This window comes from Perca flavescens, chromosome 12, assembly GCF_004354835.1.
Source record: "Perca flavescens isolate YP-PL-M2 chromosome 12, PFLA_1.0, whole genome shotgun sequence".
NCBI classification, from domain to species: Eukaryota; Metazoa; Chordata; class Actinopteri; order Perciformes; family Percidae; genus Perca; species Perca flavescens.
This window is the reverse complement of record NC_041342.1, coordinates 7885310-7900605: the sequence shown is the minus strand read 5'-3', so window position 1 is coordinate 7900605 and position 15296 is coordinate 7885310. Positions and strand designations below refer to the sequence as shown.

The 15296-nt window shown below is 41.3% G+C and overlaps 2 protein-coding genes across 2 annotated transcripts; both read left to right on the top strand.

Moving 5' to 3' along the window:
• The first annotated feature begins 5226 nt into the window (after positions 1 to 5226).
• Positions 5227 to 7517, top strand: LOC114565747 (uncharacterized). The gene is made up of 2 exons (XM_028593972.1): positions 5227 to 6280; positions 6416 to 7517. Exon 2 carries the CDS (start codon positions 6416 to 6418, stop codon positions 7133 to 7135), a length of 720 nt encoding a protein of 239 aa, XP_028449773.1. The 5' UTR covers positions 5227 to 6280; the 3' UTR covers positions 7136 to 7517.
• A 169-nt stretch (positions 7518 to 7686) lies between these two features.
• LOC114565918 (mucin-1-like) lies at positions 7687 to 8799 on the top strand. The gene is made up of 4 exons (XM_028594261.1): positions 7687 to 8223; positions 8301 to 8363; positions 8465 to 8518; positions 8608 to 8799. The coding sequence occupies exons 1-4, from the start codon at positions 7869 to 7871 to the stop codon at positions 8730 to 8732; spliced, it is 597 nt and encodes a 198-aa protein (XP_028450062.1). The 5' UTR covers positions 7687 to 7868; the 3' UTR covers positions 8733 to 8799.
• Positions 8800 to 15296: the final 6497 nt, after the last annotated feature.

The window sequence follows — 15296 nt, the reverse complement described above, 5'->3', positions numbered from 1 at the left end:
ATAAAAACTAAGATAAAATCTCTCTTCATCTTCGTCTACAATCGTCCCTACTTTTTCATCATGAGATGAAAATTCCGGTATCTACCGGACCAAAATGCCTGCACTCCTCTCTGATGCTCCAAAACGGACTTTACGGGCAACCAAAGCATCGCTGCATGTGCCGCTAGTTAACACTAAACTTGACAGCAGGTTACGTTAGCCTAGTGTTAGCTAGCAGCTGGATTAAACAGGGTAGAAATGGTGTAAAGTGTGACTGTATTTCACTGTAAAGGATTCCAACAGCGGGAGTCCTACAGTCACCTGCCGTTGTTGGAAAAACCAACGCACTTCAATTGAAACTGGTAAGCCTAGTAGTGCATTCAAAGTTATTGTAAAATACCCTTTTCCTATCTAGTGGATTTTCAGCAATTCACTGGGGAAATAAGTTATTGTTATAAGTTATTATTACATTATAAATGAATCATTTAATTTTGACCATATGGCCTTAGCAATAAACAAGCCGTTCTTTAATCTTGCCGACAGTCATTTTCTACTCACTTTTTTTAACATATATATTGAGTTTTTTTTTTGACTAAAATGATGAACATTTTAGTCGACTAAAACTTGACTAACAAAAAAAGATATGTAAATGACTAAATATGACCAAAACTAAGGACATTTGGCATAAGACTAAGATTAAATTAAAAATAGGTGACAAAATTAAAACTACTCTCTGCTGACAGATGACTCACTTTCACTTTATTATCTAAAGAGTTAGGGAACAGTTCACATTTGGGTTTAAAATTGGACAGAAACTGGATCACTGAGCTGGACAAAAACTAATCAGTAATTGGACTTTTAATCTAGAGTAAATAACACAAAATGAAATACAGAAAACATTTGAATACTAACACATCTTTTCCATTTTAGTTTACTGAATATTATCTGTTATAAACAGTGCCCACTCATCTGATAAAATATTAACACACTAATTAGATTTCTCTCTGAGAGTTATTGTTCAGATCAATACAATTCTCATGTGTGTACACTAAATATGAAGTTCCCTCGACCAGACGTTAGCTTAGCTTAGCATAAAGACTGGAAACAGGGAGAAACATCTAGCCTAGATAAGCATAAAGACTGGAAACAGCTAGCCTGACTCCATCCAAAGGTAAACCTACCAGACATGAGTGGTGATGATCTTTTTATCCAAAATGTCCAGATAGAAGATAAAAGTGTATATTTTGTTGTACCTTTCTGTGATACAAGAGGAGAATACAACCGTAATAACACTTTATAACTATTGATAATTCATATAGTCCACTGGTTTAATGAACTGGTTACTTTTTATTGTTAAAACTGATGTGTTGTGTTCTTTATTCAGCTGATTTCCTTTACTATATAATCAACCAAGCATTACAAAATAAAAGACATATTGTCACAAAACAGTGTCTGGTCCTGTTATTGTTTTCTAAAAGGGACAAATCATTAATATATACCCTGGGGGCTTGAACTTGGGTCTAAAGACAAGAGCTGATCTCAGTGAGGTATTGACCAGGTGATGAGACAACTGGCTTCATGACATCAAATAGACTATGTGAAGGACTGTTTCAAAATGTTGATGTTGAAATACTGTCTCTAATTTCCATTTGTCTATGGAATTGCAAAGCAAATGCAGGATTGTAATGTATATATATATATATATATATATAATACTGTCTACAATTAATGAAACACTAAGTAAGTAAGTTATTAGAATGTCTTTTTCTAAACCAGTGGGGGAATGTAACTAAAGTCCAAATGTTGAGGTACTTGTACTTTACTTGAGTCTTTTCTTTTCATGCCTACATTTCAGAGAAAAATATTGGACTTTTTACTCCACTACATTCATCTGTTACAGCTTTAGTTACTAGTTACTTTAGTTACTCCACTACATTCATCTGTTCCAGCTTTAGTTTCTAGTTACTTTACATATTAGGTTTCTGCACACAAAACACATTTTCTAAAATGGAAGGATTTGTATTTACTTGTAATACTTGAACTACATTTTTTTAATGATACTTACAGACTGAAGTAACATTTTCACTGCAGGACTTTTACTGTAACAGAGTATTTTTACATTGTTGTATTAGTACTTTTACTTCAGTAAAGGATCTGAATACTTCTTCCACTGCTGGGCTTTGCCATATCCAGCCCCATTTAGACCAACCCCTGCACACTTTTAAATGTCTTCCATTATTTGTTTAAAGTGTTAGAAGTTTAGAGCAGTGTTTCATTTCATTTTAGAGGGGTTGTATTAAATGATAAATGATCATTAAAATGTATGGTGTGGAACATCTTAAAGAAACAAAAAGATGCAATTTCAATATTCACGTTTTCTTGTTTTACTGTTTAAAATTGTAACTTGTTTAATATTGTCTTTTATGTGTCATGTGAACTGACTTGGCTTGCATTAATTAGTATGTCAATAGAATAATGTACCATTGTTACCTAGCATACACACCTCATTCCACAGATCTGGGAAAAACCCAAAACTGGATGAAGTTTCCTTGTTCCTTTCCATTACCACTACCAGTCACTGAACAGAGCCAAGAAGCTCCGACAGCTTCTTTGTCGCACGGTCTGCTACACAAAATCTTTCCTACCACAGGCAATAAAACTCTTTAACGCCTCAACACTGAGTGTTGGATAACATTCATACACATTACAATATTGCACTATAGTGCACTACAGTGCAACTTGCACAAACATAGGTTTTAATTACATCTTTATAAATACTGTTTAAGTAGACTCTACATTTTTATTCACCACTTGTACATATGTTTGTACATTCTGTCCTTTGTATTTTTTGAATAGTTGTTCTTGAATTCTATCCTATTTATTATCTCCTGTATATTCTTTATGTGTGCTGTGTGTCTTATATTTTTCTATCTATTCTATTCTATTCTGTGACACAGCAGACACTCAGAACCAAGACCTCCCAAATTGGGGCCTGCGTGCCAAGTTTGACCCTTGTTCCCTTTGTTTTGGCCCACCATGGTATTTGACATGCTCATGTTCATTCTCCTTATTTTGAAAGTGCTGTAAAATCCTAACTGTAATGACCACAAAACGTACATTTTGCGCAGCTAAAAAGTACTTAATCTGATTTTCACGGCAATGTAAAGCACAGTGCTGGTAATCTTCCATATAACATTAAATATGTAAGGTTTATCTACAAGGAATTACAAGAATTATGGTATTCTTTAACATTTATTTTTTACTTTGATGTATGACTTGCCGAGTCTGTGTCCATATCTTTCTGCACAGGCACACAAAAGCAACTGCTGCGGGAACCCCCACCTCCTTCTCCAGAGCTGAGAATAGGGGAGGTTGGTATCAGTAGGCCAATGAAAGGGGGACAGGCCAGTGGAGGAACATGGAAGCGTTTTGTACGCATACCTTCAGCCATAACAGCTGTTCCAAGAGGTATGCCAGACAATGCAAGCCTGTCTCAGGATCCTGGTTAAGCCATTCTGATTGTCCATTGGTTTGGGGGTGGTAGCCAGATGATAGGCTGACTGTGGCTGCCAGAAGATCACAAAAGGCCTTCCAAAAACAGAGACAAACTGTGACCCCCGGACAGACACTACATCTCTGGGCAACCCGTGTATTCTGAAAACATGAAACAGGAGAGCATTTGCCATCTCCTTGACAGACGGTAACTTGGGCAAGGCAATTAAGTGAGCCATCTTAGAAAATCTGTCACCCACACTGAGACCTGTGACAAAGTCCAGAGAGATGTCTGACCAAGGGCGTTGAGGGACAGGATGCAGCAGACCAGCGGGAGTGTGGTGCGAAGGCTTATGCTGGGCACAGGTAATGCAGGAGGCCACATACTGTATTCTCCCACCTCTCTGTCCATTGTTGGCCACCAAAAGAACTGCTGGATGACATACTGGGTCGCAGGACAAGTGGGAGGAATGAGCCAAGTGAATGACCTGTTACCTGAGCTCAGGAGGCACAAAAAGCCTGTTCAGTGGGGCACCCGGCCGGGACAGTGAGGTTAGGCTGAGGAGCCCATTCGATCCTATCCCAAACCCCTCCAACCAGTGGCGCCACTCCTCTAGCACCCCTTTGACCGCGAGGAGTTACCTGTTGCCCACGCCGTAGTTTCTCTCCACTGACGATAACTTCCTGGAGAGAAAGGGACATGGATGGAGCTTATTGTCCCGGCAGTCTTTCTGGGACAGGACAGCTCCAATACCCACTTCAGAAGCACCAACCTGAACCAGACTGTTTCTTGGTGTCAGGCAGGACCAGGTCTGGGGCGGTGGAGAAACTCTTCTTCAGTTGCTCAAAAGCTTGTTAGAGCTAGGGAGTCCAAACAAGCTTAGCCTTGGAGGAGGTGAGAGCATGTAAAGGGGCAGCCACAAAACAAGTCTATGAAAAATGTGCAAAAAAAAATGAGCAAAGCCAAGAAATCTCTGTACCTGTTTGCGATCCATGGGTGTGGACCACTTCCTTCACAAAAGGATTTATTAAAGAAAACAGTGTCCAAATCAAGATCCAAGGGCGAGGTCCAAAAATAGGCAAAAGTCCAGAAAGGCATTCACTAGGATAAAAGAAGTGAACTCATTCTAGACCTAAAACCTTTCTACAGGTCTTAAAGGAGAATTCCGGTCGATTTCAACCCGTAGCTCTGTTGTTTGTAAATCAGGAGTACTGTCAGTAGTGAGAAAAACGAAAACAAACGGTGACGCCTACACCGAGTTATCCTCCTGCTAGATTTTGCACCCAACAGTCTTAAACAAGGCTTAAACAGGGCAAGTTTTAAACGTGTTTTTAGCCTCTAAACATGTTCAAAATGCCATTACTAGTGCTTAGCCATGTGCAGTTATTCCTTACAGGGAACACAGCGAATTTGACGGCAGTAGATGTGACAAAAAGGCATAAAAGTTGTGTTAATCCTTACCTCTGTTTATGTACTGCTTTCCGGTCAAGTCCCCACCAATCGAGTGCCGATCTCATACAATCCAATATTCCAAAATGTATTTTTTCCACAAAAAAACAATTAGCCGAGGTCCTGTCCATAGTAATGAGCATGTATCAACAGGCTGTAACCTGACACCGCAGTGAAGCAGAGCTGACCTGCAGTTCAAAAGTTCAGCAGCTCATTTGCATAGGTAACCTAGCAACAGCGGAGCCTGCCTGTCGGCAGAAGCAGGGAGGAGCTCACAGAGCTGACAGACGGAGCTTGGAGTTAGATCAGGACTAATATGAGAAAATGCTTTGAGTTTGTGCCTTTCCAAATTGCGGCAACCACATGAAGAAATATTTGAGCTTGAGTTTTCACCGTCTACAACCTCCGCAGCAGGGAGATTTTACCGTTATGGCTGGCTGCACTTGATGCGGGTACATGGTGGTGCTCATGTGGATACTGTATCGCAATGACCACCGAGGAAGAAAGCCTGTGCTGTAAGGAATGGGATCTCATCCAGCCTGGTCTGGACGGGTCAACGGACATTGTTTCGCCCATACAGAGAAGTTTCCCCATCTGATCTATAAGGATGATCTAACCGGACAGACCTGATGGCCAGCTGTCTAATGAGTGGGTACAACCTAGCCTAACCTAACCTTTCGTGACTCTGTCTAGCTTAGGTACATTTGTTTTTAGTTGTAAATACACATTCAAATCACTAGCGTCACTGAGTCCACGTTCGGACACCACTTGCTGCTATTGGCCATATCCGGACACTTCCGACGTCACGCGCTTTCCGGTCTTTTCGCGGTACTTTGAATTTGCGATCGCCCAAAACGTAAGTATAATTGATTTATACCCATTAAACAATCTATGTATGAAATTTCGTATATGTACACAGACATTTACATGTCTATTTAGTAAATGAAAGTGACTTTGATGAGGGAAAGTAATAAAAACGCTTGGGCAACGTTCGGGCGGCGATCTTTCGCTCTACAAAGTTTATTATTTTTACTGTACTGCTGATATGATTTAGCGTTAGCATGAGTATGCATTTTTTTGCTAGCTTTAACACGACTCTGTCTAGGCAGTACGCTTGTCCATAAGCCCAGCAACATCACGTTTATTCATGTATTAGCTAACTATCATCTAACTGCATGTGTGTGAGAGAGAGGGGATATTGTGTTAAAAGCCAGTAGTGGCTCTTGCTATTGGTATTGGTGTGTGTGTGTGAGTGTGTGTGTGAGTGTGTGTGTGTGAGTGTGAGAGAATTGTATTTCCTTTACAGGAGCATCAAGCCCAAAGAAAAAGTGGATATAGAAATTGCCACTTTGGTTGAAGGTAAGTATTTTTGTGTCCATGTAATGTGGCAATTTATAGATTTTGTCAACCTTATTATTAAACAAGACATGACATGCCTAACCTAATTTTGAATTTTAATGTATTTCTAACAAGAAAATGTATGTGCATTTTCAGATGCCAAACATCAGGCAGATGAGGAAGAGGGAGAGGAAGACCAAAAAATGGACCCAAGAGGCAATGGACCAGGCCAAGCAGGAGGTGGAAGCAGGCAGGCTCTCTCTACGGCAGGCAGCCATGAGGTTTGGGGTCCCTAAGTCCAGCCTGAGTGACCGAGTCAGCGGAAGAGTGGCCTCCGATTTTTCCATCTGTCGGAGGTCACTCCTCACCCATGCAGACGAAGACTCCCTGGTGGAGTACTGTCTGTACTCAGCTCTGCATGGGTTTCCGCTGACAAAGCCTCAGGTCCTGGCCCACGCTCTGGCCATCTACAACCTCCGCCACCAGGATGCGCAGAGGACCGCGCTTGGCCAGACGTGGTGGATAAACTTCAGGGAACGGCAAAAAGATCGCCTAACATCCAGGACCCCAGACTTCATTGACCGTGGGAGGGCATCCTGTGCTAAGAGGGGGCCCATAGAAGACTATTTCCGGCTCCTCACCACCACCCTGGAGGAGCATGTGCTGAGGGAGAAACCCCGTCAGATTTATAACTGTGACGAGACGGGGTTTCAGCTGGACACCAACAGACGGCAAGTCATCGTGCCCCGGGGGACCAAGCATGCGAGGGAGCACATCACCGTCCTGGCCTGCCTGAACGCGGCAGGGGGCCCCTACAAAAGTAGGGGTTCCCAATGCCCTCTACGGGAAGTCGCAGGCAGGGTACATAGACAGTGAGCTGTTTAGGAAGTGGTTTGTCGGGCACTTCCTGAAGTTTGCCACCCAGGAGCGCCCGCTGCTGCTGTTAATGGACGGCCACATGTCCCACCTGGATCCAGAGCTTGTCCGGACGGCACAGGTCATTCTCCTTTGCCTGCCACCACATACGTCTCACATCCTTCAGCCACTGGATGTGAGTTTCTTCGGACCCTTGAAGGCAGATTTCTCTGGTGTTACAGGAGATCTGTCGGCAGTGAATCACTCCTTCATGGTTTCCAAGAAGGAGTTTTCAAGGGTCTTAAGGGACTCATACCAGAGGGTGAAGGATCGGGGGCTTGTGGTGGCTGGGTTTAGGAAGAGTGGCCTTTACCCTCTGGACCCGATGGCCATTGACTGGTCACGGGTCATGCAGTCCGGGCGTGGGACCTCCTCACCATCTCCACCAACCCCATCGGCATCTTCCTGGGCTGGGCCTGATGTTACCCACCCCATAACACCCCCACCCCCACTCCAGATTCCACCTACCCACCCCATAACACCCCCACCCCCACCACAGAGTCCACCTACCCACCCCATAACACCCCCACCCCAAAGTCAACCAGCCCCTATCCTTCATCCCCAGAATCCACCAGCCAATCCCTACCTCACCCATCCCCTGGTAACATCAGGCCGGATAACAGTAGATCAGGCCCACCTCCTGGCCGAAATAAACTACAACAAAAGCACTGGCAAGGTCAGGAGGTATATCACCATGGCCAGGATACTGACAGCCCAGGAGATGTCCGACACCATCGAGGAGGTGGAGGACCGTGCTGCAAGGCAGGAGGCCCAAGCTCTGGCCAGAAGAGACCGAGAGCAGCAGCGGGCCAGAGACACCAGCCCGGCAGCCACTTCCTCTACCCTGCCTAGCGGCTCCCGCCCCAGCCGCAGAAGAACTTGGCCCCTCGGGGCTGCACCAGCAACCAGCTCCGGCATTTCCATTGCCGGTCCCTCAGCACCCTCTGCCCCCTCTTGTGCCTCCCACGGTCCCCAGCTGCCTGCCACCAGCGGCAGACCATCCCGGACGAGCCTGCCTGCAGAGGGACACCACCATCCTCCATCTCCTGGTCAGCAAATTATATCAATCAGTCAAAATACTTGTATTAAACCTTGTTATAATAATAAAATATTATTATTCTTTTAGAGCCTTCCACATCGGGTGCAGGATTGGGCCGCCGAGGGTCCACTTCTTCCTCTCCCTCCCACTGTAAATACTTAATATAATCTGTTAAAAACAAGCAACATTTATATTTATGTTAGTGACATTAGCCATGGTGAAAAGTAAACAAAACATTTTTATTTATACAGCAAAAAGAACCAGCCCCTCTTCCTCCCTGTCTGTTGGGCCCACGACATCCACCGGTAGTGTACTCAATGTTAACAGTCTTTGCATGCCAATTATTATTATTATATTATATATATTCTTAAAACACTTTTCTTTTTGTGAGTAGGTCACACCGCTGCAAAGAGGAGACTGGAGCCGACAGTCTGGCGGTGTGGCCGGTGCAGGGAACCCGAACCTCCAGAGGCTCCAGAGGGATTGGTGTCGTGGGTCCAGTGTGACAACTGCCACTAGTGGTTTCACACCACTTGTGTCAGCTGGGAGGAGGATGAGCTGAACAACAATAAATGTTGGTGTTTTTGGTGCTCAGATGTTTAATTTATTTGTATTTATTTATTTATTTTTTTAAATGTTTTGTCTGTTTTTATTGTTATTAAATATAATTTTTGAACAATTATGAACACTTTTTTTTACTATAAATCTTAGTATTATAGTATTTTATTGCATATATATATATATATATATAAAGTTTTGACAGCACTGCAGCAACTTAATATCTCCGAAAACCCAGCAGCGGCCATTGTTTACAGCGAGGAGATAGGGGTGTCCGGTTATGGCCAAGGGTAGCGTACGGCTAATTCAGCGGTGTTAGCAGACTTTAGCCAACTCTTATAAAGTAAAACCTTAAGTAAATTGTTAAAACAATATACCGTTAGAAAGGTGACAACTTACACTTTAGTTTAACACCATTAAATAAACTGAAAACATTAATAGATCATTTATATTTGTATCATAACAAATATTGTGATAGAACGTTAGCCAATAAGTGTCCGAACGTGGACACAGTGACGCTAATCAAAACACACCTCTTCAGATTAGCTTTCCACATACAATAATCTTACATTTCTCACCAGATAGTTACTGTTTTTATTGTTTTTAATTGCTTCTAAATATGCTTGTTGTATGTGATGGTATCTGTTTTTAATGTGATATATGTGCTGGTTTTTACTGTAAAGTGTCTTTGAGTATGATGAAAAGCCCTCTATAAATGAAATGTATTATTATTTATTATAAATAAATGCCTCACTTCTTTAGTGAAATAACCAAAGCTCATGCTGCAGCATAGTCTGAAGTATACAAAGAAAAAATAGTTCAGTACTCTTTTCCTAGGCCTAGAACATGCTCTTATAATGTGACCTGGCTTGAGCAACCAGTTCAGTCTTATCCAGCAGAGGAACTGGGGCTATGTTACAAAGCAGTCGCCTTCTTCTCTGTCCATGACGGGGTAAGGGTTTTTTTCTTCTGTGGACTTGAAATAACTATTTTGAAACTGGCTGGATCACCAGCTTGATGCCTTCTTGGGAGTTGACTGTGGCACTGCAGCTATTCTGTCTCTATGTCACTGGATGGCGTCCCCTAAATAAGTAAGAAGGAGAAAGAGCATTGTAGTCAGACTCAATGGCCAAAACAGTAAAATTGAGGATGCATCTATCATAATCAGTGTTGGGTGTAAGGCAATTACAGTAATATATAAATATTGGCTGTAACGCAGTAATATAAATCATTACTAAGTACATAATATCGGTAATATCATACACGGGTCTCAGTAACGGGAGTTACAACATTTTGTGTTTTTTTTTTTTCAAGAATTCACCAACACCGTGAAACATTTCTTCACAGAAATAAAAGTGAGAATTACAATAGCCTTGGAAAGTATAAATCATAAAGATGTTACCTCCAATTTGTCTGCAGCTGGTCTTTTCGCTTTAGGAATGGCATTTTCCTTCAGATACCGGGACGCTCTTTTCGGTCAATGTCAAGTCAATGTTCGCTGCAAACACGGTATTCTCTCTCATGTAGCTAAAGTTATCAAGGGAGCTGAAGTGCAACCAGCCACCACCATAAAATCTCCCGGCTGCGGAGGTTGTAGACGGTGAAAACTCAAGCTCAAATATTTCTTCATTTGGTTGCCGCAATTTGGAAAGGCACAAACTCGAAGCATTTTCTCATATTAGTCCTGATCTATGGAGTTATATTCCTATCTTTATTCAAGAGCGCATTCTTTCAATTTGAGAGCATTTCTCACTGATATTACGTTCAGATTTTGTAATAATTTCTCTCAAAACCTTGCTCTCACACTCAAATAGTCACTGCTCGCGCTTGGATTTGCTCTGCTTGTGCTCAAAGTTTGTGCTCGTGCTTGGATTTGCTCTGCTTGTGCTCAAAGTTTGTGCTCGCACTTGGATTTGCTCTGCTTGTGCTCAAAGTTTGTGCTCGCGCTTGGATTTGCTCTGCTTGTGCTCAGATATTTCTCCTTGCACTCAGGCTGATACTGCGCGCTTGCAAATCTTCTCCTCTCGGATTTTTCCTGCGCTCTCGGATTGTTTGTGTGACAACCCTATCAAAATTCAGCAACCAATAGAATGCCAGCTGTAGTGTTGACCAATGAAATGATCCCTGCCCAGTTGGTGCGTTTGTTTTACTTTAGAACATCCCTTGGGCGGGTACTGTCTCCACGGCACCTCCACTCCTGCCTTCCAGACTTTTTTTTATATATGTACTTCCTTTGCTTTATTACGAGTTTTGAAATAAAAAGGCCGTATATATATATATATTATTAATATATATATATATATATATATTATTCTCTTTTTTTTAAATCAGTAAGCATTAGAGTTATACAAATACACTTGTAATACTCCACTTTGACAGCTAGCTACATAAGTAAATGTACATAAAAGCATATGACAGGAAAGACATTAATGAAGTCCAACAAAACACCTAGTTGGTGAGAGCCATGGAGAACGCAAAACGACGTCACCTTCGATCATGACAATCAGGAGGACAGGAGCGAGCGGGAGTCTTTAACAGATTGCCGGCCGGCCACCAGGCATCGTCAAAGTAAAGGATCTCAAGTAAGTTTTATGTTAATGGTTCTTTTATTGGATCCGTTTTTTTGTGAAATTGTTTAATCTTGCTATACTTTGTTCGCTTGCAAGGATGTCGTGAATAAACCAAGCATTGGTCTTCTAATGCTAGCTAAAGCCCATGTGGTATTGTACCATTAAGGTAACATTAGCTAACTGACTCACTCTGCCCGTTCTCCTTACTTTAATACAATTATTACGATCTGCTCACCTAGCTAGCTAAAGCTATCTAGCTACATCTTCTTATCTATACGTCAATTAATTCTTTAAGCTCATTTACAAGCTTAAACTGAACATACTCATTCTGAAATGTAGGCTATTTAAATGTAGCTACATTCTTCTTTAGTGTTGTTTCTCTTCTTTTTTTGACAATTTTCAATGCTATACTATGCTCAAATCCGTCTAAATGATAAAATATTTAAAACGTAGCAGAGCCTAAGTATTTTGATAATGATTAGTCAAGAAAAGCAACAGGAAAGAAACCGAACTAGCTAGCTAAGTGACATGTTCAGTCTATCTGTCTGTCTGTCTGTCTTTCCGTCGATTCTGGTCAGTCCTAGAATGTTATGAATCATCATCAATCATTTTGCACTGGCATGCACGCGGCACTCCATAACTGGCTCAAACTAATTATTGTGTTACTATGTATATATGTATACATGTTATCCAAAAGCATAACGGTATTGATGCACGTTTGTATCATTTGTATCACATCCTGATTCTCGGTCATATGGCACTGCTATTTTACTGTCATAGGGTTATGGCAAAACAGCACCCCAGTCTTGCCACTTACTGTTACTATTTACCCAACATGAAAATAAGACAGTGTTTGGTTGTAAATTGAAATAGTTCATAGTCTTTGTTATGCAATGGCCAACAGTTAAGACTGCTAATCCATATGTTAATAAGCACTTAACACTTAACACACAGTTTTAGCAAGAACTATTACTACATGTCTTTCACAAACCTGTGCTTAAAGGTAGGTACCCACAGATTATTTTTCTAGGTGTCATAGTGATTTACGCTTCTTAGATTAATTTTTCCTTTATCCATGGGCATTGCACATAGCCTGGGAATGTTTAATCACTGTTGCTAGATAAAACACATTAATAAAGACACAATCCTATACTTACAGAGAAACTCCATCCAAGAGGCAGCAAGGAATTTAATGTCTTTGCTGGGCAGCGAGCTAGAAGTAAACAGTCAGCAGCAGACACCACCTCAACAAAAGGCCCTTCAACAGCAGACTCAACCACCACAGTCGGTTCAACAGGAAATGGCCAGGTTTGGTACATGTTGAAAAATTAGTTAGGGAGTTTCTTCCTTGCATTCACCTACTCATAAGGTTAAGAAAACCAGTGTAAATGTTCCATGCAATACATCATGTCTTAAAATTAATGTCTTAACATTTGATCTAATTAATAGGGCTTTATGTGAATCCACAGGTCATTTCCAGGCTTCTTTAATAGAGCCACTGCAAGGGGCAGAAAAAGATTCCACTCACCCTGTAGGGTGGCCAGCAGCAGTGCAAAGTCTGTAACCCTGCAGTTCTTTATGTTAAGTGAAAACACAGACAGGACACCAACAGCAACACATGAATTGAAACTACTCGTTGCTGGGATGGGGAGACGCACAATAACACTGCCTGAGTCTGCTGACCACTGTGAGGTAAATTAAGCCAACCTGGATTTATTATCTCATTTGGTTTTGTAAATAACTAACTGATAATTGAAACATGTTCAATGTGTCCTTAAATGTATACTATGCAGTAGTATCCTAAAAACAATGTATAGACTATTAAAAAAGTAATTCCTCTCAATCATGACCTATAACACACTAAGTGTCTGGTGTCTGTATCTGCAGAGACCTGCCCTCTGCATGGATTTTTCTCTTTTCTTTTTATTTAGCTGTGTGTGGGACATTTATGGACATCAACAAAGAGTCTTTTGTCAATGCAATAAAAAAGTTAGGCTGCGTGTTATACCTTTTAATATTTTAACCCTTCTATCTAAAGTTTGGTCTAATATCTCAATACATCCTTTTAAATCTTTCAAACATAGAATATGTTCTTTCAGACAATGTTGTGCATTGTGTTTTTCTACAGATCTCAAGACTTCTGACCAGTCAGTACCCGAAACTGGCAAATATATCTGGAGGCTGGCTGTTGTATAAAGCCCTCGGTATTGTAGATATTAACAAGCTATGCTCTGATTTAATCATTTAATCATGTTGTTATTTTTCATTAATTTAATTGTTGTTCGTTTCAGGTGGTTCGGGACAACGGAAACTTTCTGCTATCCCCCCAGAAGGAGAAGGTTACAATGGCCAGTTTTTAAAAAGTATGACTGGAGGAGGAAAGAACATAATCTACATTATTCCTCTCCAGGATGCAATAGATACGTCCCCTCTTCCTCCAGATGCACCTGAGTTTGAAAAGATGCCAAAGGCGGCTTGTAGAGTGTGTAGAAATAGCATGCCCTTGCAAGTATTGGCTGTGCATGTACAGTCCTGTATGGACCAGCCATCATCAGGGGATGACTTTGAGGTAATTCAAGATTTGAACAGGTTATAATTTTTCTCATCATTTTATATAATACTTTTTCCAAATGTAACCGCCAATATCTTTTTTAGTCTACCCCGGATGTGACAGTTGTTGCGGAATATATTCCAGTGGAAGCTTCACCAGGGACTAGTAACTCCACAGTGAGTCCAACCATGACACCACATTTGATAATACAAAAACATTTAATACCTGTCTCACCAAGATAAAATTGTCATGCAACCAATAGCAATTAATTAACAAGTTTTTTTCTTGCCTATTTGCATTTAGGCTGCCTGTCCAGTATGTCAGGTTGAATACCCTTTGGTTATCTCCAAATCCATGCCAGCTCATGTGGAGAGAGGTAAAATAGATACCCAGAACAATTCTATATCTAAATCTTTATGGTGAGGGTCACTGAAATTTAAAGTATTGGATGGACAAAATGTGTGCTATCTGTTTACATGTCTGTTTACAAAATTAAAGCTCTGACTCTGTTTATTTTAGTATTTCAATGAAAAAATCTATGTATGGGATGCATTACCTTTTTATTAATTCATCAATACTTAATGCTCTCCAGTATTGTTAATCTTGTTCTGTTCTACTGTATACTTAGCCTCGTGAGACCGTCCTGATCTCGCGAGCTCCAGTTTTCCACTCGCCAGGCATCTTGAGGCAGAGAAAATTTTGAGCCGTTAGCCAAACGACCGGGCCAATCAGCGTTGGTTTTGAGGTGGGTTAGGTGGTGATAGACCGATGGTATATCCAATCAGCTAACCAGTATTATCAGCCAGCGGTAGCCCTAATTCTGTTAGCCGCTCGCTAATGCTTTTTTTCTCTTGGATCCTTCTTTTGGAATATGGTCCGGGAACCTGAAATGGTGCCTTTTATTCCTAAATTCTCGTTACACAAATGGCAAATATCCTTTACCGACATGAGCTTACGAGCTATGCTTTGCCTGCAGCAGCAGGGGCGGGCTTGTGGTTGTATTTTCATACGCTTCGTGGATCTGATTGGTTGATTTGGCCCGTCTATCACCAACATAGGTGATAGACAGATGGTTCATCCAATCAAATAACCAGTATTCTGCCCCTTCCCAAAAGTTCTCCAACGGAAAGTTCCCAGATGGATATGCCAAGCAAATGCGAAGCAATCCATCTGGCGGAGTCAGGTTACTGTATACTTTCACGGCAACATAAAGGCTTAAATGCACACTATTTTGCAAATATAAATGTACATAATGGGTGTTTGTATTCATTGTGTAATCATGTTTTACTTGACAGTCTGGAGGAAACGCCTGTGTCTAAATCAACTGAAGGTGTAGTTGAAAAGTATGTTTTTGTTGTTTGCAGTACACTTATAATCGGTTTACATTGTGTGGTTCAATGAAAA